This window comes from Pinus tabuliformis, chromosome 4_1 (genome assembly GCF_031772625.1).
Source record: "Pinus tabuliformis cultivar Carrire ecotype Pingquan chromosome 4_1, CPIR1, whole genome shotgun sequence".
Classification (NCBI taxonomy): domain Eukaryota; kingdom Viridiplantae; phylum Streptophyta; class Pinopsida; order Pinales; family Pinaceae; genus Pinus; species Pinus tabuliformis.
Window position 1 is genome coordinate 477,035,313 of NC_142303.1, and position 24,926 is coordinate 477,060,238.

The 24,926-nt window shown below is 33.6% G+C and overlaps 1 protein-coding gene and 1 long non-coding RNA gene across 3 annotated transcripts; one reads left to right on the forward strand and one right to left on the reverse strand.

Annotated features, from left to right (window-relative positions):
• Positions 1-304: 304 nt before the first annotated feature.
• On the reverse strand, positions 305-9,366 carry LOC149176554 (beta-galactosidase 8-like). Its single transcript, XM_089419936.1, has 19 exons — positions 9,020-9,366; positions 8,589-8,684; positions 8,371-8,483; positions 6,541-6,607; positions 5,893-5,985; positions 5,664-5,807; positions 5,441-5,529; positions 4,466-4,571; positions 4,278-4,365; positions 3,714-3,832; positions 3,388-3,555; positions 3,061-3,281; positions 2,858-2,967; positions 2,558-2,667; positions 2,288-2,398; positions 1,990-2,100; positions 1,554-1,765; positions 873-1,176; positions 305-775 (listed from the first exon to the last, which is right to left on the reverse strand). The coding sequence occupies exons 1-19, from the start codon at positions 9,197-9,199 to the stop codon at positions 665-667; spliced, it is 2,553 nt and encodes an 850-aa protein (XP_089276062.1). The 5' UTR covers positions 9,200-9,366; the 3' UTR covers positions 305-664.
• A 7,223-nt stretch (positions 9,367-16,589) lies between these two features.
• LOC149176555 (uncharacterized) lies at positions 16,590-17,828 on the forward strand. 2 transcript variants are annotated; one of them, XR_016258656.1, is made up of 3 exons: positions 16,590-16,743; positions 16,841-17,138; positions 17,249-17,828. It is a non-coding gene; the product is annotated as an uncharacterized LOC149176555 (long non-coding RNA). The 2 variants fall into 2 exon arrangements; XR_016258655.1 differs by lacking the exon at positions 16,590-16,743 and having other exon boundaries at positions 16,782-17,138.
• The last annotated feature ends 7,098 nt before the right edge of the window (positions 17,829-24,926 follow it).

The following is a 24,926-nucleotide window of genomic DNA, read 5'->3' on the forward strand; positions in this document are numbered from 1 at the left end:
AAAAAAAAAAAAATATATATATATATATATATATATATATATTTTTTTTAATTAATAATAATATTTATATATTATTTTATATAAATGTATCTATTTGAAGGTTCGTTCAGTTTGTTGAGTTCATTTTGGTAATGGGAGATCACAAGATTAATTTTTTTAAACATCTTCAGAATTAGGCTTTGCTAATAAATCAGTAAGATATAATCTCTTCAAATAAATTTGTATATATATCACAATAGCAGAGAAACCAGAGATTATTGATGGCATATTAGGATTATAAAGCAAATTTCATGCCTGCAAAGGCTTATCAAAATCAAATGAGACATTTAAATTATGAAAGCTAAGTTGATTAAATACAAAGGTCATGATGCACATAACCCCCTCAACGGTGTTCAGAATCGTTTTGAACAAAGAAAGATTTGAAGTAGAATGGAATGTGAAACTTTGGGAATTCTTCCATCCACATTAGGTTTCCCGTTGGGTTTTGGGCTTTGCTTCTATGTTAATGTTAAGATTTGTGCACACACTCTCATGTGTCCAACCTTGTAATTGATCAGTTTTGCAAGATCATTTTTGCAGGCGTACACATAAAATTATTTCATGGAGAGGATTAGTGTTCTATTTTACATATTTATTTGACAATTTTCCTAGCAGCGGCCCTAGTTCAATATTTGCAAACTGCCCCAACTGCCAAAGACTTGAGATTATTGGCGCATGCGCTTCCAAACGAGTCCTCAGAAACAGAGATGGAACATGTCTCCTTCCCGAGGCATGCCTGCATAAAAAATAATTATGTGAGCAGACCTTATCTTACTCATTCAAAACCATGTATTGGAAGATTACTTTAGAAGTAAAGAAGTTTAAACATGTACCTTCTCTACAATGGAAGTTGAATTCACTGCATGGCAAGAACCCTTGATGAAATTTCCACAAGACCCACTTGGATTTCCGAAGCTTGCAAAGCTTAAGGATGATATGTGTTGCCCTGAAGAGCATTGGAGCCGAAGCTCTGGCAAAGTCAATGAGTTGAAGGTGGGATGAGCTTGAGACACATGGGCGCAGACAGTATCAACATATCTTGTTCTGAATGAAATTCCAGAAGGATCACCACCTACTTCCTCAAGCAAAACTAGTACATTCTTTGTTGGCTGCAGCCATGAGCGAGGAACATGGTACCTGATTGAGGTAGTTATTCTGATTAGTATCAATATGAAATCCTATTTTTTAACTCTGAAGCAGGGAAAAATCTGCTAAAGCTAGCTTAACTAAGGAAAAGGAAGGAGCATTTTCTCAAATTAGCCCCTCTGGTACATCAGATGTGTGCAGCAAAAGCCTGGTCAATGCCTAATAAAGGTACTCCACTGACAGACATCCCCAGGTTATGTCTGCTGTGCCTAAGGTTCCCTCTCAGGTAACAATTAACCTACTCTGCTGTGATTAGCACACCTGAAGCAGTTTTATATCATACTCCAGGAGGTATATCACTAAGAAATCTATAAAGAAGCTTGGTCTAGTAATGAAAATTTCTATGGACTTTGCTAATTAATAATTACCATTTTTGAGTGGGTTGTCCGCAGTTAGTGACACATTTAGATGAGTAATAAGTCCCTCTGTAATCACATACATTGGAGCAGCCATCGGTGGGAGCCTTCAATGACACAAAATAGCGCCCAATATGATTTCCATTTACCCATGCTTGCCCTTTGCTCATGGTGCTTAGGTCCAGAGCCACTGCATTTGTTCCTTCAGGTGCGTTAAACTCAGTCTGCATGATCCCATCAATAAAACGATCAGCAAAGCTCTGGCTACCACCATAACTAGGATGAATCCATCTATGCTAGTATAGGCTCAGCCCAAGTTCAAACTTTGATTGATGTAAAACCCCTGTGTGTGCTACTGAAGGCATTTGAACTCCCTTATTTAAAGGTAGAGAGGAACAAATGAAAAAAGAGATTTAATGTCTGAAGATAAATGAAAGACACCGATTACCTTGTACCACATGAGAGCAGCTTGTTTGGGAGGGTTTATCCCTGAAATCCATTTGACTTGATTTGCTCCTGTGTCTGAATATAGTTGTAAGTGTTCTCCCTTCAGACCTATCTGTGATTAAAAGGAAAATGGATAGGCCTCGATGTTAGCAGGCGAATTTTAATTGAGTATGAACACATATACCGAGCAGAGATCAATCATTCCTAGCTACAATGCGCTGGGATTATTACTTGTGAAAACCAGATGAGAAAGTGGCAGACAACAAATGGATAGCATAACCTAGTTTGGCAGTAAATACCTGGTAATACCACGTCCAGAAGCTCAAATCCATTGGACCATCTCTAAGCCCCAGCAATTTCACAGGACCACCTATTCCTGTCGTCCATGTGTCAAAGAAAGGACCGATGTTCTATTCACCCAAAACAACAATTCATGTTATTTCATGCTCAGATCAATTGACTGAGATAGCCTCAATAACAGATATCTTTTTAAGTCCTTGTTTAGTTGAAAGCAATGAATTATCATTTCCATATTTCTATCTTCTAAGCACTCAGGTATAGAATTGAACCTGCAATCCAACTGTCATGCTTAACAGAGCTATCTGATTCTCTCCAGCTTGCAGTGTAATTGGCTTCTCAAACGTAAATCCCCATTTCGAATAATCTCCACTCTGAGTTCCTGCATAACATCATCATCATGTTTATAGTCTTTTCTGATTTTAACCAACCCATCCATCAATCCAATCCTATATCAAAGTATTCAGTTCAGATATAACAGAAATTTAAGAAATTAGCTTTCCTGTGCTAAATCAACCAAAAATAGGCAAATGCCCTAGAAATTATACAGAAATATTAAACATCTTACTCACCTGCGAAATTCCCATTCACAAACACATGAAGTGTATGTCCTCGACTATCCACATGCAAGATTGGCTGGCTTCCACTCTTCAAAAAGGGTTCATCTTCAGGGATATTGACACTGTATTGATAAAATACGGAATCAAAATCCTAACAAATTTGAGAATTAGTAGTCCTATCGTCTCAATTACAGATTATCACAGGTTCTCAATACCTGATTGTGTACCATAGATAATCACTTTTATCTAAAACTGTGCTTAGCTGTTCTAACAAGCCCCGGGCAGAGAATTTATCTTGTCCCCATATTCCAACATCTTCTTTGTGCCATGACCAGTATACAGATACTTTTCCTGTATCTCCACTTGATGTTGCAACAGGATGAAGGGACTCCATGCTGACCTGCTCCATTCCCATTAGGGAAGTCTGTATACTAACCTGTAACATTATATACACATCTGATTAGAGTTCCTCCTATATAATCCTACAACTTTTATCATCACCTCAGCTATTCTGATGACAATCAATATAAAATATCACTAACCTTTGCAGTGTTATAGATCACATTTTTGCAGTCTGGCAAGACACTGACAGACCAAGCAGGTAGATTATAAGATGCTCCATTGTATTGCACAGTTGCATCCTGCTTCCTGTGGACGTTGCTGAGAAAGGCAGCACATACACCAGAATTCTTTGTAGAATAGACTGTTGCCTGCATATTCAGCATAAGTTTGATGCCTACCAGTCAGTGATTAGTTTCCATCTCAACAGCTTTTAAAACGACACTCCCTTGCAAGAAATAAACGCTTATATGCAATGGAATAATGTGTTAATCTTGTTACAGAAAAAATATTCAATTGAATGACCAACCTTAAGGCCTTGGCCCAGTGAAATGGTATTCACGTCTCCATAGAGTAGAGCAGCTTCACATAGTTTTATCGCTTTGTGCAACTCTTTCAGATGCCCCCACTTCGGTTGTCTTATATTGCCTGTAAGGATTACAGAGTAACACGATTATACAGAGGTATATATTTTATTTGTTTTTAGTTTGGAGAATGATTTTTATAGATTTTTTTTAGCTAAGCTGCAAGGTTGTGAGGGGCACATCTACAGTAAAAGTCACTCAAAACTTACACTCACCATCATCTAACTTAATACAAGACCTATCACTTTACTACTTGGACTAGACCACAATCCAGTGGGCACAGAGTACCAAAAATAAAGCAAATATGGAACAGAGTACCAAAATTTTCCAAATATGGACTTACAATGGTTCCTAGCTTTTCTGATTTTGAAAGGATAATTGAACCAGACTAATTTTTCAGTGCTATACAATCATGGTGCACAGAATCCCCCTCCTTCCCCCACAAAAAAAAACAGCACCCACAGTCTTTCAGTGCAGAACAAAATTTGGCATGGTAAACTCTTGCATACCATATTCGTCAATAGGCGCATCGTAGTCATAACTGGTGGTAATGAATGGACCTCCGCTTGTCCGGCCGAAGTTTGTTCCTCCATGATACTGCAACACAAAAAGCATCAAGGTAATGGTTCAAATTTTAATTACCTCAATATAAATGCATATAACCTCGACCTCAAGACAAAAGAAGACCAGAACCCACCATGTAATAGTTCTGAAATGTTCCTCCTCTCTGGAAAAATCTGGCTACTGCGAACGCAACATCTTCAGCAGCCCTGTGAGGGGTCCTTCCTCCGAATGTCTGAAACCTGTCATATAAAAACGATGTTTAAACAGGATGAACAGTCAGCTGTTGGACTTGGCAATAGTGTGCAGGTTCTTTTTATACATATTGTTGTTACTGTAAACAGAGGAAATTTATATCACTATGAAAACAGAGCAGATTTAAAAAATGATAGTCATTTCCCTTATGTTATGGTTTAGTTAGACATTAAATAAATCAATGTATGAAATGATTTTGTTTGGAATTTCTCCCCAACATGATAATTTCACGGTTTAATTGATATGTACATGTCTAGATTCCAATCAACAACCTTCAAAAATAAAACACAGGTGTTTTAAGTATACATCCTAAATCCTTTGAGCAGGTTAAAGAGTCTCATCTGGGAACTCTATCCTTAAAGCCCGGGAAATTTATCTACATTGAACAATCTATGTTTACTCTTAATTTTATGTAAATCTGGTCAGTAGACGCAATTCATGATACAAGGACTGACTATCAATCTCATTCTTCTCTATATAGCAGTCATCGGACACTGCTCCAAATGATTAGTCTGGTTGCTTTTTTTTGGTATGATGATCGTAGATTTTAGAATATTTTATAAATCTGATGTATATTGTGTATCAAAATTTTAAAATATTTGGAAATCTGCAATGATGCATTTTTTACATTTTTTAGTTTATGGGGTGTAGAATAGACTATAATGGGGTACACTGTTAGGGCACTCCGTGATGTGAAGGTTATTGATTCTGTGGGCAAAGATTGTGGCCTAGGCTGAGTGCAATCCCAAAATGTTTTGATATAATAAAAATTAGACTAAAAAAATGCTTAATATATACTTTTAAAAAATTAAAAACTCACATTATAATAGTTAATATAAAGATTAAAAATCATTACCATCCAGCCCAGTTCTCCGTCCACATCTTTGGCTTTCCAGGGGAATTAGGTTGAAAGTAGTCACAGTAGAAATCATTGCAGGTATTGATCTATAAAAGAATTGATTCATATATCAGTACGAGCCTGAAGTTTCAACAACTTGCAAAACCTATATATATAAATAATTTATGTGGAAAGCAAGACTTCTCTTAGTGCTCAAGATGGTATATAGTTCTATACTCACAATTGGGCCTGGAGCATCAGTTTGTTTGCACATCACCCATGGAGTATTTGTATTTAATGATAATGCCATGTCGACAGCCCAATTTACATATGACTTTCCTTTTTCTCCATAATATTGTTCTACTTGTTGGTATTCATTCTCTATCTGCAAACAACCATGAATAAAATTAGAAAGCCATATTTCATTATACATGCAACAAAGTAAATAATCATTAGAAGAGAATACTGACCTGTGTTAAGATAATAGGTCCACCTTGCCATGCAAAAAGGTTTGCTTCTTTCATCATGTCTACTATCTTTGTTGTAAAGGTTTGCATCTCATACTAAACAAAACAATTCAAATATGGAGAATTAGCAGTACATATATAAAAGGTAAACACTATAAGGATTTACCTTGCTCTCCAAAAAGTTTCTAGGTTTTAAATTTTCATCATCTTCATTTTGAAGTTTTGTTCATATTAATAATAAATAAATCAGATTTCTAGAACATGACAATGTAAACACAAATACAAAGATATTTTTTTCATCTTTTTTTATGTGAAAAATATTACATATTCTTTTGTTTATGAGGGATTATTTATTTTTAATAATTAAACTTAAAATCATTACATCAAAATTCATCATATTACTTAATAATTTAATCATCCCTCTTAACCATTCAAAATAAATTTAATTAATGCAAAACATATATATATATATATATATATACACACTAACTATTTTTTTTAAACATTTAAATATGGAAAAATGTACTTTTAAAATTTATCTATTCAGATAAAATTAATGTAATAAATATTATTTAACAAAAAACACATTAAAATTACCTTGAAAAAATTAATGTAATAAATGTAATTTAACAAAAAACACATTAAAATTACCTTGAAAGGTTCATTGTCTGTTCTCATGGCAATCCCTGGTATAGCATGCAACCAAACAGGTAAACCCCTACACAGTCACAACATTTCAAAGATTTTAGTGAAAATAATCTCCATGATAAAAAAAAAGTTATTAAAAAAATTAATAAAATCAGATTTGAATACTTAATTACTCTTTATACCTACATAATAAACTTTAAAGCATGAACTTTATAGAATTTATTTAAGAGTTGTTAGGCAAAAATAACTAGATCATTTACACTTATTTTAACCACTTAGTTATACTTTCTTAACAACTTAGTTTTAAAAGTGATTTTTCTCGTTAGTTAATTTTGGTAATTACACTTTCCTAACAACTTAGTTTTATAAAGTTATTAAAACAATTAATAAAATCATATTTAATACTTAATTACTCTTTATACCTACCTAATAAACTTTAAAGCATGAATTTTATAGAATTTATTTAAGAGTGGTTAGGCAAAAATAACTAAATCATTTACACTTATTTTAACCAATTAGTTATACTTTCTTAACAACTTAGTTTTAAAAGTGACTTTTTTTAGTTAATTTTGGTAATTACACTTCCTAACAACTTAGTTTTATGAATGATTTTTATTTCTTTTCATTAATTTCGGTAAAATTAAAATGTTTTATAATTTAAATTATATTTTTTAAATAAAAAAAATTAGAATATTAAAATTCTAACAATTTAACGATTTAAAAGTAGCTTTCTTTTAAATTGTAATATTAAAAAGTCACAGTTTCAACAATTTAAAACAATTTTGAAAAAAATAAAAAAATAAATCACCTCAATAAACTACTATTTTTTAACTTCTAATTTATTATAAAATCTTCGTTAACAACTCAAAAAAGAAATATAATATTTAATGAAATTAGAAAAAAAAAAAAAAACAAAAACACAAAAAAACAAAAATCTAGTATTTAATGAAATCAGACGTACTTGCTTACAAAACACGAATACCGAAAACAAATACACTCCGGGTTTGACGCGAGATTCTTTTAATCAACAAAGTTACATATTATATAAGTTTAGACGTAATTACTTTGAAAACACGAATACCTAATAGAAATACAAGATTGGTGACGACGATATATTCCCGGGTCAAAAAAGCTATATATCATTTTTAAAAATAGATATATTTTTGGAGTCATTTAAGGAGGTGGAGGAATTTTCGAAATTTAGATAAAAAAAATTTAAATAATCTTGTAAATACAATATTTGAATTATGTTTTTATGGTGGAAATAGATTCAGTATCATCAAAAAAATCTAGAACACTTAAAATTATGAATTTTAACAGCTTTTAATTGGATTTACAAAAATCCCTGTCAAGTTTTTTCAAAATACAACCGAAATTTCCATAACTTTCAAGACAAATGACATAATCTTTAGATTAAGACTATATGTAATAAAAGAATATAATCTCTCACTTTTTTACCAGGGAAAAAATTAAAGTGAGTTGTCAACATAATATTAAATATTCTCTCTTAAAATGAATAGATTTTCCTATTCAGTGAGTAACAAAATCTTGTCTTGCTAGCCTGACGCTTTATTTCAACCGGAATACACGCAGGGTGTTACCATAAGACACCAGCAAACGGGTAATCCTTATATCAGAAAGCATTTCTCTTCTTTCTCAGAATTTTTGTATGAAAATTGCTTTCTCTTCTTTCTCAAAATTTATGTATGAAAAATAATTTTACAAACAATTTTTCAGTTTTTCAGTTAATAATTATGATAAAATACATTGACTGGTTCGAAAAACTTCAATTTAACATTTTAAATATAATTTTTATCAAAAAAAATATCATACCCATAATTCCACTCTGCACAAGCATATGGACCAATTCTGAGGTGAGCATAAAGGCCTGCTTCTTGCACAGTCTTCAGAAATCTCACCAAGTCGAATCTTCCCCAAAAATTATACTGCGATAAAATTATGGGCTACCATTAATTTATCCAAATTGAATAGTACAATCTGCAAATACCAGAGGCATGAAAAGCTTTATAAAGGTTTAAAATGCTTATTACCTGGCGTTTCTCAGGTTCGTGCCCATTCCAAAAGACATAGGTCTCAATAACATCGATTCCCCCATCCTTAGACTTGGCAATAAGATCTGGCCACATCTGCTTGATAGCATACAACCAAATTTAAGGGTAGAGTTAATAATAATAAATAAAAATAGCAATCGATCCATGATGGATGATGAATTATATTAGATGGTTTGAAAAAATTTCGTAAATTTTTTAGAATATGATTTTTACAGAAAAAATTTTGGTAGAACAATTCAATAGATAATAGATAATGAATTATATTAGATGGTTTGAAATTATCGATGATAGATGATGAATTATATTAGATGATTGGAAAAACTTCAGCAAAATTTCAAAAATATGATTTTCACAGAAAATTTTCTTACTTTTCATAATAAAAAACAAAAAAACAACTATTGCAAACCCACCTCTGGAGTGCTTCTTGGGTAATGTATGGATCCCGAGATTAAGACCCTGCGCTGTCCATTGATGAGCAAAGCTCTGCCATCATAGCTAACACTTGTACTGGCATCCACTTTACAGTGTAATGTCCAGAATACCCAAAAACACAGTGAAAATAGCGTGGAAAAATATCTGACATTCTCCATCTGATTGCTTTGATATTAAAATCTCTGCAAGTCTCGCTGCTTAATTCATTGCCTGGCCTGGTGTTTAAGCTTTTATTTATAGGCGTTGGATAAGACGAGGCATATGTCTATCAAATGATTTGAAGCCTACTTTAGAGAATTGCAGACGTGCCATGTCTATCCCTTATCAATTGAATTTGGATATGACTATGGAAGAACATGGTCGTGTTTCTCCTGGTTATCTCTATAATGTCACGTTTATCCATACCAACAGGCGCGCATTATCGATGTGGCCGTGTTTCAACAAAAATGTGGCCGTGTTTCAACGAAAAAAAGTGTTAGATTCTATGGTACAGGTTTCTCTGGTCAAAGTCTCACATTAACAGTTTGTAGTGCAGGTAAATCAGTGAAATGAAAAAAAAAAATGAGTTCGGTTTGGTTGGGATTCGGTGAGTAATTATAGTTTTATTTAATTAAAAAAGCTAGGAATGACCTGGATTGTCTGGTGTGTTCATGTTGCAGGTAAAGTCGTTAAATAGAAGGAAAAAAAAAAGAGATTTAGTCCGGAAAGGCAGTTAAAACGAAAGCAAAGGGATTAGATTTGGTTAGGAAAAGTAGTTAAATATAGAAAATGAAAGATTTGTCTGGGATTTGGTTCGAAATGATAGGTTTATTTAAGTAAAATAATATTTTAGTTTTAATTTATTTTAAAATTAATTATAAAGGATTAAATTTAATATTTTAAATAAATTTATTGGGTATTAATAAATAAATTTTAAGTATTGAAATTATTTTTTAATATTTAAATTGAACTATAAATATAATTTTTATAATATATTTTTATATTAGTTTATGGTGTGTAAAATAGATGGTAATGGAGTGTAAAGTTAAGGCATTATTTGTAATGTTAAGGCATTCTGTGATGTGAAAGTTACTAGTTTGAAATGTCGGAGTCTAAGTAGACTGTTTTTTTGCCTTGAAAGTCATGGAAATTTTGGCCATATTTTGAAGGATTTTTGTAAATCTAAGTTGTAGTTGTTAAACTTTACAATTTTAGGTGCTCTAGACGTTTTTTTCATGGTGTTGAATCCATTTCCACCATCAAAAACATGATTCAAACATTGTCTCTACAAGATTTTTTGAATTTTTTTTGCCGAATTTCCTCCACCTCTATTAAGGGTTGTTAGGCAAATGCAATCCCAAAATATTTTTATTACTTAGATACCCCATATAAACTTGTAGTCTAAGATTTCAAAACATATACAGCTTTATTTATTTATTTATATATAAAGTTATCAGAAATAATTTCTAAATTTATTAGAAATAAAATTTGACAAGCAAATTACTTTTTATAAAGGGATTAGTTTGTCAAAAATAATTAAAAAATATTTATATCAGTTAACTTTTCTTTAATAAAATTGTTAAAACAAACACGTGAACTTTAAATTCAAAGTAATGTTCAGTTTTGAAATTCCAACCTTAAAATTTATTTCATTATTTAATAATTGTTATTCCATTCCTTAATAATAATTGTTACTCCATTCCTTAGATCAAAACAATTAATATTAACATTTATATTATAATCAAGATAAAACATGTGAGACTATTTTGAATCATAAAATTTTGGTATAAATGGGTTTTATTGTAATTAGATATTTTTTTATTATGTATATCATATTTATTATTATTTTTTAATTGTGAATGAAGATGATAGTGTAGTTTTGTTTTTACTTTGAGATAGTTAGAATGGATTTTATTTTAAATTTCATAACAAAAATATATTTAAATAGTTAAGTTTTGATAAAAACAATTTAAGATGATGAATTTTTGACAGGGAATTGAACCGACATCTAGAAGTGTCTTAACAGAACATATGATCACAGTCAAACCAAGACCCAGTAAACTCAAAATAATAAATTTATTTATATAATTTAAACAAACTAAAATTACATATCATTCAAAATTATATAATCAAATTCTAATAAAACAATCACAACATATTGAATATTTTAATTATGAAATACAATAAATATTTTACTATTCTAATTTTTTTGTTTGTCAAATTCTTTGTTATTCTAGAGACTTGACTTAAAGCTTGAAAAACCTTGACCCAAAAATATCTAAACCATCTTTCACTATTCTAATTATTAAAAATAAAAAATAAAAACCATTTTTTTCTCTGAAAATCTTCAAATGGTCTCCAAATACCAACCCTAGTGTGAGATCTACCAAGCCAACCCATGCCTTCACCATAAGCTATTAGATTTTCTCTGTGAAAATCTTCAAATTGTCTCCAAATACCAACCCTAGTGTGAGATCTACCCAGCCAACCCATGCCTTCACCATCCGCTATTAGATTTTCTCTGATGCCATCCGCCTTCTGTATGAGATATACCCAGCCGCCACGCCATCCCCACACAATAATAGAATCTTATCTGGATGCGGTCTGGCTCTAAATGATTTTATTGTTCGAAAGGTCATCCGGCGCAGCAAACATTGAATGACAAAATAGTGAGTCGATTCCAACAAGCGAATGTCGTAAAGGTGTCAGATGTTTGATTCCGAACGTAACTACGTCGATCTGGTACTTATTCTTGGTACTTAAAGTTCACCTGGTCGGTCACTGGTGTGTAAGAATAAATATTTTTCCTGTGAGTTACGTTTGCATGTATGGCAACGTGAATCAGTCAACATTTTTAGGCGCTATTAAAGAGACGAGCATGACTTCTTGAGACTTTATTCACAATAGTAACATGATTTCTCAGATTGCTCTTTATTCATAATATTCAGAGGGAGAAGTATTTATTTTCTTCATGTATAAGTAATCGAGGAAAAGTAACTCAATCGGGTTGCTTTTAAGTAGTCACGTGTTTACATTACTATTTCAAAATAGAAAATATAATTTGAATAACAAAAAAACAATTAAACTCTATTTTATTAAAAAAATAATAAATTTTATGATTATTTTCTCTTTTTTAGCTGTCATAATTTGTGTCATAATTTGTGGATGTTTCCAATTTGAAAGTGGATCTATGGATTATCCACATTGTTTGTCATAGTTGTTATAATTTGTTAAAGTTTCCAATCTCAAAGTGGATCCATGATCAGGATGATGGATTTACTTTGTATTATGACAACTATTGTGGATAATCTAAATTTTATTATAGATAAATGCATTTTTATTGATCTATATTTTGATCTTAACTCAAAGGGTGTCTTAACTACTCTATGAAAAAATTAATATTAGCCTAATAATGGTACATCACATTTTAGGGGACATATGGATGGCATATAGATGCTTTGAGCATTGGGTATCAAGGTCATAAACACGATTAGAGGAGGAAATCCAAGACTTAGGCCCTAAATGAGACTCTTATGCCCCTTGGGGTAGTTATGACACCTTAAGGAAACATGCAAAACCTATCCTTAGCCTCCAATTTGGATGTTTTGAGCACCAAGTATGGGTCTTAAGGTCATAGAAATGGTCAATGGAGGAAACCACCATCATTAATGATGCTTCAACCCACCACTCATGATCTCATAAGGGTATTATTGGCCTTCAAATGGAGATATGGTAACCACTATTGTTTTCTAGCACTATATATGTGCCCTAAGGCCCTCAATGTGGTCAAGGGAGTAAACTTGGGCTTGAGACCCTAAATTATTCTTTTAGGCATCGAAGGACATTAACGATGCCTCAAACTACCCAACACAATCTCACAAGAGTGTTCTTAGCCTTTGAGTGGGGATATGGGAATCACATGGATATTTCGAGTACTACATAGGTTTCTTGAGACCCCAAACATAGTTGAGGAAGAAAAATTCGGCCTTATAGAAATTTGTCCTTGGATCCTATAAGGCTTCCAAGCATTCAAGGACATTAACGACCTTGAGTTGCCAAATATGATTTATGGAGGGAATCATTCACCTTTTAGTGGAATATAGGTACTACAAATTGTTTAGCACTAATTACTTATCTCAAGTCCATAGATATGGTTAGGGAAGGAAAATTGAGCGGTTGACCCTAAATGAACCTTTTAGGCATCTATCGACACATGGCCTAATGCCTCTCTAGTAATACAGAAGAAATTACCTTTACACCCCTATAAAGCCCCAACTATCAAAGCTGAAATTGAGAAACTCCGCCAAGCTAGGTTTATATGGCATGGAGAATACAGAGCATCCTTGTACAGGCTTCGATAACACTGACTGTTGATATATTCTTACTTTGGGTACCACCATGACTTATATAGTTCATGGTTCATCATATTATATGATTTGACGCAATTTCCTGGTTCATCCCACCCATTATAGATAGAAGGACCTTCTTTTTCGCTCACACTTGGAAACATTGCATAAGATTTTTTGATGGTATCCTTACCCTATAAGTGGGTATATATGCACCATTTGAGTATCTCTAATGACATGTATGAATCTTAGTGCCCTAGATAAGATTAGGGGAGGAAATATGGGCCTTATGTCCTAAATAAGGCTATTAGAGACATGAGGATGAGAATGACACCTCCAACCACCATATAAGATATTCTAATGAGATATTTCACCTCCAAGCGAGGTTATGGTTTCCATCTTGATATTTTGAGCACCCTTTGATCCTTAGGAATTTGAATAAGTGATTAACAAACTCTAATATTCTTAAGTATTAAGGAAGAAATGATATTACACAATTGTAAGTTTTGGCTCACATTTTTTTATTATGTTGAACCCATTAACTAAGAATTTTATACTTAACTAAAGAAATGTTTCACTTGTTGAAAACAAAAATCATTAATTATTAAATTTATTTAATTGAATCTTAATATATTTTCATTTTTTCAAGAAGTTAAAATAGGGTGATTTTTTTCTTAAAGACTAATATAATTCATTTTAAAAGATTAATAAGTATATATTAATTATTGTTTTTGGATATTTTTTATTATTTTGTAGTAACAAGGAGTACACATTTAAAAAATGTAGAAGATATATTTATGACATTGTTTAAATATCTATGTTTTGGAGTTTTTGGCATCTTAATTTTTGTTATTTAAAATGGATTTTTGATGACATATATAGATTCAACACCCAAACTCTTTGGGAACTTGGATTGTGAAAAATTCCTACCATATTCTCCTGCCACATTCTATACAAATTAAAACTAAAATATATAGAGAAAAACTTTCCCAAATTTAAAACATAAATTATTCCATTTATTTTAAAATATTTATACATTTAAAATTATATACATTTTATAATAATTAAAAAATCATTAATCAATTAAACTTCCCTGAAAAAAACATATATATTAATTTAATTAAATTAAATTAAAAAAAAAATAAAAAAAAAAATAAAAAAAAATCAACCTATAGATTAGGGAACCAAGTACTGTACACCAAATAAATGACCTCTAAATGAAACTCGCATTACTTAAGAGCGGTTCACATTTTTCAAAGTAAAAGAGACTTGTAATAATTCATGTAAATGAAACTTGCATTAGTGAGGAGAGGTTCACATTTTTTTAAAGTGAAAGCGACCGTGTAATAAATCCTCATGAATCAGAGCATGTGATCATCTCATGTCGATTAGGTAAAAGCAGTGTCATTGAGAGACTGCTTATTAATTCCTTTCTCGGACTTTCGAGATAAGTATGTTTTTTTCCAGTAGTTTGTAACAAAACTTTTATAAAAAAAATCAAGAACTTTTGCTTACAACTGACTTCAAAAAAGCGAAGTCCCTTTGTTCACTGAACCTCATATTCTATCTTGAATTCGTTTAATCAGTCAGATTGATTTCCAAACCATTAATAACCATGGCACTCCTCAAACAGGAATTTGATTGCCCATGAATCTCAACCTGCTGTCTTGGGATGGTCTAAGGCCTACCCACTGGATGGAAATGTTATCCACTTGATCAATGTGGCTTTTCTGCTTTTAGAACATTAAAAAGCAGTTATTGGAAGAGTTCCTTTGTGGAGTAGGATATACCAATCTCTTTGAAACTATTAAATAGTAAATGGGTAATAATTTTATTATGTTTGAGTAAGATGGTGAAGAAGTAATTTAGGCAGAGACTTAAGAGTATATTTAACTATTTATAAATTAGATATATTAGGTATAATTAAACCAAATATATTCGAGATGATTAGACAAAAACCAAAATTCCATGAAAGTGGGAGAGCCTATTCTTTAAACCTTATAATAAGGAGTCATAAAAAAAATAGAAAAAAAATAACATGTCATTATACCTACCACTAAATTATTCCAAAAAACATTTTTTTAATTTGAAAAACTAAACCAAGCTAACTCTGACATCAACTTATAATATTTTAGGAACATAGAACTAAGGGATCCGAACTCTTGAAAAACTAAACCAAGCTAACTTTGATATCAACTTAAAATATTTTAGGAACAGAGAGCTAAGGGATCCAAACTCATAGACAAGATTAAGTAGGATAAGGTCTAACCAGCCGCCATGATATGCCCTACAATATTAGATATTATTCGGGTGCCGTCAGCCTTGATATGATTTATCATTCAAAAGCATTATCCCACGCAGCAAACGTTCAACGTACGTTGAACGACAAACCAATCCGTCAATTTCAAAAAGCAAGTGTCCCAAATGTGTCACAAGTTTCATTTCGAACGTAACTACGTCCATCTGGTACTTATCGTTGGCACTTCAAGTTAATGTGGTTAGTTACTGATCTGATAAAAATATTTTTTTGGGTTATAATGTAAGATTTTGTTTTTTTATATATATTGTAAGTTTGGTAGGATTTTTTGATTTTCTAGTTTACATGTTTATTATTCATTTCATTACTAGGAGGGTAAAGTAAAATTCGAACCCAAAATCTCCAATTATGTGAGACTTCATTCCACAACTATTACTACTTAAACTACTCTAAACAAACTTAATATATATTTTTTTACTAAAATATAAAATTTATTAAAATCACAAATTTAAATTATTAAATTTAAAATAATCTAAATACTACGTAAATTTTTATTACATCTACATATATCACAGCTTGCCTAAATTCACATTTTTCACATTCTTAAGCACTATAAGATAAGCATGAACATGTATATCCACAGCGTGCATAAATTCACATTTTTAAGCACTACAAAACATGTGTATCCACAGCGTGCATAAATTCACATTTTTAAGCACTACAAAAAGATAAGTTGGATACTCTACTTTTTAATATAATATGCATTTTTATATTCATGAGATAAGCATGAATTATTGGATACTGTCCTTATAATTATAACATGCATTTTTTTTAATATTTCTCTAAGAAGTTCGTCACTCCCATCTAGTGTCACATATCCACAAGTTAACATTGCACATAAAAAAAATTCCACTTAATTTACTATTTACCCATTGAATCTAATTTAACACTTACGAATTCATCATTGTAATTATGTGTTATAAACTATTCTCAATATGACATTGAGTTTTCATTATATTTCAAATGCAATCAAGCGGATTAATAATTGCCACAACCATGACTTAGGTGTTAAGTCATACTTTGGAGGGTTCACTGTCGAGTTCCAGCCACATGTCACCTTGTATGTTAATTTTGTTTATATTACACCATTTGTTGATTTGTATATTAGTTTAATAACCTTATGCTATGTATTTACTTTGCTCTTGGTGACTTTCCAGACTTCTGAGCTGCATTTACTTTCCCACCCTTCGAACTCCACTTCGCATTAATTGGTTGTAGTTACTCGCCCTAGGTGGAGGTGGCTCCTTGTTGGAGTGTTTATTGCAGTTCTACTCCGATGGTGGCTTTGGGATTCACTCTGGATTGACAGCCTCTTTTCATTTCATGAATCGGACATAGGAGGTGAACCTTGGGGTTCAATGCCTATAGTTTGGTGTGTTTACCATTTCATAGTTTGGTGTGTTTACCATTTCATTCTTTCCTCTGCGGGTGGTGGTTTCGACGAACTCTGCGGAGGTCTATCTTCTTGCTCAAGTATTGTTTTACATTCAGGATGCGGTGACTATAATTCTGCGTTTATTTACAGTGGCAATTTCACGATATCTAACATTCGGCTAACTTATCAGGGCTTGGGTTTCATGGCACCGACTTCGACTGCGGAAAGATTCCTCCGCCGAGCTTAATCCACATATGGTTTTCTCAATATTTTCCTTGGTATGGTTTCCTTCTATCTTTATTTCATTCGTGTTTTGGTTTTAAGCCACTGTCTTCCTCCCAGTTGGGATGTGAGGGTTTTACAGAGATTTGGCGAAGGGCTGGATGGAACCCTCGCTCAACTTTCTAATCATGGCAAGGGTCGTATCAACAATCTCTAGCTATTTCGTGTTACTTATGGTTATTTGCTCAGTTTATTTGGTTGGGGTTTCAACTGTAAGGAGTTCGTTGTATAAACTGCTTACTGTGTCTGTATAGTTTTCTCTCGAAGATTATCGGCTGCATGGGAAGCTGAGAGCTTTTGTGAATATTAAGGGTTCTATGCGGCCTCTTGGCTTCTTTAATAGTTTTCTATAGTTTATTTTGATTATGCCGGCCTGTAGACAGGCGAGTCGGTAATTGTATGAATTGCCGAGGGTTGGTGAGTCCAACCCTCGCTCGACTTATGACAGTTTGGACATTCGTAAATATTACGAATTATTTACAGTTCTCTATATGTTTCATTTGTCTAGCCTCATCATTAATCTAGAGGCAGTATTGCTACCCGCAGTGCCTCTGCGTGGGTTTTCTTTATCTAGTTTAAAAGTTTGTATATATGGATCTTCTTGATATTGCCATTTTTCTATTCGATCTATGCATTTGAATTACTATTAGAATGGTTATGCCCTGCTCCTTTACAACAGTTAGGGTTTATAATTTAGAGGATGATTCCCCTGGGTTTACTACCATGATTTTCTTTTAGTACTTGAATGTTTAAATTGTTTCTATGCCTGCATTCTCCGTAGCTTATGTAGTTATTTAGCTAGGTCTTCTCTAGGATTTTTAATGTATTCATTTCCCTTATTTCTATTTGGATTTCATTGTTCATTTTGTTTCTGTACTCAGAGTTAAAAATGGTACCTGAGTACTCCTCAGAACTCAGGTTCCGGTAATACTTGTACTCAAAGTTTGCCCTTTCTTACTTCAGTTAGTGCCTTAAATGTTTAAGTTGAAATAAAAGGTTCATTCCACCACTTACAATGTCTTATGTCAATAATATTAGTTTTCTGGTTTTCGAATGTATTTCATTGACAATCTCTGTCAGCGAGGAATTGTTGTCCTAGATAGCACTTTACTTGTTTTCAACTTATAACTATGTTAGTTTCTCTCACAATCCTTGTCTGTCTTTCTAGTAATGGTTTAATATAACTGGCTATGGTCTTTTTGAGCACTGAAAAATTACTTTCTTTCATGAAATAACTATTTATGAACTCCTTATGAAATTACCATAAATTATCTAGTCAATTTTCTAATTTCTGATAATGATTAGCATGCATAGATTATATCAATACACAGGATAAATATATAGCTATTAAACATGAGAAATTTTCACTTATCTGGACTGTTGTTTCCCACATTTTTCTTATTTCAGTCTACAACTAGACCTTGCTTATGGTTTCTTTGCCTCCCAACCTTGAGTCTATTATACCCCCCCGATTTGTCCCTATGTACAGGAACTTCTTTTCTATGAGAACTCACAGTCTCACTACTATCTGGTCCAAACCAGACATAGCCACATAAAATTGCCTGACACTTTAGCACATATTTTTCTTTTTACTCAACATTCTCCTAATCTTGGATACCCCTATCCTCTTGATCTTCTTGAATAAATCCTCAAGAAATAATTTAGGAACAAGTAACTATCTCTCTAACTAATTAACAAGTAAAATAATATTTACTTATAACTGATGTTTTATTTTCAAAAAGAATTAAATTCCAAAAATAGTTTTTTATAACTAAGAAAATAAACAGTTTGTTTGATCTGCAGTAATTAAAAATATTTACATGATCTGGGGATATCACATCTTCCCCCCCAAGATGTAACATTGTCCCGATGTTTTCCCTCTAAAAACAAATCTGGAAAGGTCTCCTTCATAACCTTCTCATCTTCCCAGGTGGCCTCTTCCAGCCCATAGTGCTGCCATTGCACTCGTTTCGCAACGTTACTTCTCTCCGATCTAGCATAACTAGAGGCTTGACTAAGAACTTTCCTTCTGGTTCGACCTATACATAGCAACAAAACAATTTAAGTCATCAACCAACTTGTTTAATAAATTTGTATTAAAAGATAAACTTCTTAAATCTTTTCCCTGAATGTCTTGCCAATTGATTGCGTGATTAGGATCATAAATGTATTTCTTAAGTAGAGAAACATGAAAGACATTGTGCACATGAATATGGTTGGGTAAGGCAAGTTGGTAACCCATTGGTCTGATCTGAGCTAAATTTTGGAAAGGCCTGCAAAATCGGGGTGCTAGTTTAGCACATCCGGTTCATTGCAAGGTGCTTTTCTTGGCTCACACTCGAATGTAAACATGATCCCCTACTTGGAATTCCTGGAAGCTTCTTTTATGATCAGCAAAGTTCTTTTGCTGGTCCTGAGCGACTTTCAAATTGTCTCGTACCTTTTTCACCATCTCCTCCATTTCTTCTAACATATATGGTCCTAACATCAACTTGTCCTCTAGACCACTCCAACTCAAGGGTGTTCTGCACTTACGTCCGTATAAAAATCCAAAGGGACTCATCTTTAAAGATGTATGGTATCCATCGTTATAGGAAAATTCTACCAAGTGCAAGTAATCCTCCCATTTCAATCGCTGGTGCATTACATAAGTTCGCAAAATGTCCTCAACTACTTGATTTACTCACTTCATCTTTCCATTTGTTTGAGGATGATATGTGGTGCTGAAGTGTAGTTGTGTACCCAAACCTTCAAAAAGGGTCTTCCAAAAGGATGATGTGAATTTCACATCACGGCCAGAAATGATCATCTTGGGTATTCCATGTAATTTAAAAATGTTAGCAATTTGTACCGCATTATAAGTTGATTGGACTGGTATGAAATGAGAAGATTTGCTCAATTTGTCCACTACCACCATGATGGAGTCATTTTTCTTTTTTGACTTAGGCAGTCCGGTAATGAAATCGATAGATATGGTTTTCCATTCCCATTTAGGAATAGGCAGGGGGTGGAATAATCTTGTTGGGTGTTGGTGCTCAGCTTTTATTTGTTGGCATTCTAGACATCTGGCTAAATATTCTACTACCTCCTTCTTCATACCAGGCCAGAAAAATTCATTCCTCAGGGAAGAAATCATTTTCTACTATCTGGGGTGGCTTGCATAAGGAATCTTATGATATTCATCTAAAATTAAATTTTTAAGATGTTTCTGGTTAGGCACATATAGTAGTTTCCTATAAATAAGAAATTCTTCTGAATTTACCTCATATCCCAATTGTTGTTCATGGTTGTTCGAAATTTTTGCTCACTGCCATAATTGTTTATATGCTAAATCTTACATGGATATTTCATGAATCTTCTCATCAAAAGTTGTTCGTGATTCACTGAAAGAAATTTCATATAAACAATTTACCTTGTGACTCAAGGCATCCGCAACCTGATTTTCTTTTCCTTTCAAATGTTTGATTCCAAAATCGAATTCACTCAGGAAGTCTTCCCAACAAGCTTTCCTGACATTTAAAGTGGGTTGTTTGAAATAGTTTGTTAGACTATGATGATCGATCAATAACAGAAATTTCTTACCCATTAAATAATGTCGCCACATCTTTAAGGCATGAAGCACCATTGTCAGTTCTAAGTCGTATGCCGAATAATTTTGTTCATACTCTTTAATCTTTCTTGACTCATAGGCAACAACCCTGCCTTCTTACATTAATATGCCACCTACACCCTCCTTGCTAGCATCCATACAAACCATGTATTCTTTATTGGGATCAGAAATGCTCAAAATGGGTGCAGTGGTAAGTAGATGTTTGAGCTGATCAAAGCTCCTTTGACAGTCGGGGATCCACCTAAAGGCTTTTCCTTTCTTTTGCAAAGAGGTAATAGGATATGCCACCCTAGAAAAACCTTCCACAAATCGTCTATAATATCTAGCTAGACCCATGAATGATCTTATGTCAGCTACATCTTTTGGTACCGGCCATTCCATGATAGTTCTTATTTTCTTTGGATCTACTGCGATTCCATTCTTGGTGATGACATGTCCCAAGTATTGGATTTGTTCCTTAAAGAAGTCACACTTACTATATTTGGCATACAGTTGGTGCTCTCTTAGAATTTGTAGAACAATACAGAGATGCTCTTTATGTTCTTCTATGCTCCGAGAGTAGATTAATATGTCAAGATTAATACAAACTTGTCTAAGTATTAATGAAATATATTGATCATGAGCCACATGAAGGTTGTTGGGGCATTAGTTAGTCCAAAAGGTAGTACTACGAACTCATAATGTCCATAACGAGTTCTGAATGTTGTTTTTGCTATATCCTCCTCCTTTATCCAGATCTGATGATAACCTGAGCGGAGATCGATCTTTGAGAATACGGTTGCACCCTTTACCTGATCAAATAACTCATCTATACGAGGTAGAGGGTATTTATTTTTAATGGTTAGCTTGTTTAACTAACAGTAATCCATGCACATTCGCAATGTTCTGTCCTTTTTCTTAACAAAGAGCACTGGAGCTCCCTATGGGGACACACTCGAATGGATATACCTTTTATCAAGCAGCTCTTGTAGTTGCATTTTCAATTCTGTTAGCTCTGGTATGCTCATGTGGTAAGGGGCTCGAGAGACTGGGGCAACTCCCGGAATTAGCTCAATGGTGAAATCTATGTCTCTTTTCGGGGGTAGGCCCGAGATTTCCTCAGGGAATACATCTGGAAAATTTTGTACCACTGGTATGTTTTCTAATGAAACAGATTTATCTTTAGAGTCAGCGTACCCTACTTGTATTGCATAAACTTGGCAGCCTTTTCTGATGCATTTTGCTAATTGGGAGGTTGTTATAGGTCTTATTTGCAGAGGTTTTTGAATACCTTGAATTTCCTGCCTTTCTCCTTTCTCATCCCGGTAATTAATGGTTTTGGTCTTACAATTAATAAGGGACCAATGTTTTTCCAACCAATCCATACCTATAAGGATGTCATATGACCCCATGGGTAACACATTCAGATTTGCCACGATAGATTGATTAGCTAATATTAGAGGGCCATTATTGAATTTGGCCAAAACTCTTATTTTTGCTCCTGTGGCTAGTTGTACTGGCCAAGGATTTTTAAACAACTTGTAATTTACATTGTTCCACTATCTTGGAGCTAATATAACTCAAGGTAGCCTCGGGATCAATTAAAATAGATATAGTTCGGTCAAAAACTTTACCTTCAAATTCAACCATTATTTGTTGAAATTTTACTTGATGATCTTCAAGGGTAGCATTAATTTTAGGAATTCTTCTTGCCACTTCTCCCACGGTATATGCTTCTTGTATCTACGAAATCTGATCAACTCCTTTGCAGTGTGGGCAGTTTTTGAAATAATGTGGGCCTCCACATCCCCAACACTGTACAGGTGGTATGTTAGTTAATTTAGCTTCAGTTTTGTGAGCTTGCTCATTCATCCTGGTTTCGCCTAGTACTTTAAATCTGGGTTGATTCTTATTCAAATTCCGATTAGTTTGACCTTTAAACAATCCTTTGTTGCCCATGCCCTTATTCCCCTTGTGGATGGGAACAAATTTACTTCCCTTTTTGTCAACCCACCTCTTGCTCATATCTCCTTTTGGTTTGTTTTGTTGGTAACAGATCCGTGCCTTACGAATAACTTCGTCCATGGTTTTTGGTTTGTAAAACTCTAGTCGTTCTTTCATGAATAGTGGGAGGCTATTGATAAACCGTTGCACCTTTGATTTTTCTTTGCATATGTAAGGGACATACCGAAGTAATGACATGAACTTTATTATGGACTCATCCATGGACATTTGACCTAGTCAAAGATCATGCGACTCCTTTGTTTTTTCATCATAAAATATCTATGTTAGATATTTTTCCTTAAAATATCTCTGACATCTTTCCCAGGTTATGCATTTTTCATTGACTCCACGAACTATTTTTACTTCCTTCCACAATAATGTGGCTTTCCCTTGCAGTTGAAAGATGTCCAGATGAGCCTTTAGATTATGGTCATCCTCGTACAACTGGAAATACTTGTTCATATTAATGAGTCATGTTTCGCCCACCTCTTCTTATTCACCATCAAAGAGAGGAGGCTTTATATTTTGAAACTCCCCCTGAAGTTCCATTTTCTGTCGTTTCTGTGTCTTGTGACTTGACACATTATCTGATTCTTCTTCATGATTTTCTTCACCACCTTTTGTTTCCACATTCTCAGTTCGAAACTCTTGTTCACCTGTTATATTTCCGTGTTCAGGGCTAGGGACTAGTGGCTGATGATTCTATCTATTAGATAGACTCTTCATAATTCTTTCTCACTCATGCATCAGCCTCTCATTGTCTGCTCATAGCCAGGCCATTTCTTCTTTTAATTCTTGTACAGTCACCATGATATCAGTATTGGTATTTCGCGGCTCATCGCCCACCTGCACCTAAAACTCAGGATTACCTTCCTGAAATGATGCTGGTCCTACTCCCAGTACAGACCTATGTGGTAGATTCCCAGTTTTCCTCATGTTGTCTGCTCACTTCTTCCTACGTGCACATCACCAAGTTTGTTATTTCTTTATTCCAGAGGTCTCAGTTTGGCAACCTGAGTGCTCTAATACCATATGTCACATATCCACAAGTTAACATTGCACATAAAAAAAAATTACAAACATACTATGTATCCATAGAATCTAATTTAACACTTATGAATTCATCATTGCAATTATTCGTTATAAACTATTCTCAATATAACATTGAATTTTTATTATATTTCAAATGCAATTGAGCGGATTAATAATTGCCACAACCATGACTTAGGTGTTAAGTCATACTTTGGAGGGTTCACTATCGAGTTCAAGCCACCTGTCACTCTGGCATGTCAGTTTTGTTTACATTACACCATTTGTCATTTCGTATATCAGTTTAATAACCTTATACTATGTATTTACTCCGCCCTTGGTGACTGTCCGGACTTCTAAGCTGCATTTACTTTCCCACCTTTCGAACCCCACTTCGCATTAACTGGCTGCGGTTACTCGACCTAGGTGGAGGTGGCTCCTTGCTGGAGCCTTTATTGCACTTATGCTTTGATGTTGGCTTTGGGATTCACTCTGGATCGACGACCTCTAGTCATTTCATGAATCAGATGGAGGAGGTGAACCTCGAGGTTCTATGCCTCTGGTTTGGTGTGTTTACCTTTTCATTCTTTCCTATGCGGGTGGTGGCTCCAGTGTACTCTGCGGAGGTCTATCTTGTTGCTCGGATATTGTTTTACATTCATGATGCGGTGACTGTAATTCTACATTTATTTACAATGGGAGTTTCACGATATCTAAAATTCGGCTAACTTATTAGGGCTTGGGTTTCATGGCGCTCACTTCGACTACGGAAAGATTCCTCTGCTGAGCTTAATCCACATATGGTTTTCTCAATATTTTCCTTGGTATGGTTTCCTTCTGTCTTTACTTCATTCGTGTTTTGGTTTTAAGCCACCGTCTTCCTCCCAGTTGGGATGGAAGGGTTTTGCAGAGATTTGGCAAAGGGCTGGATGGAACCCTCGCTTAGCTTTCTAATCACGACAAG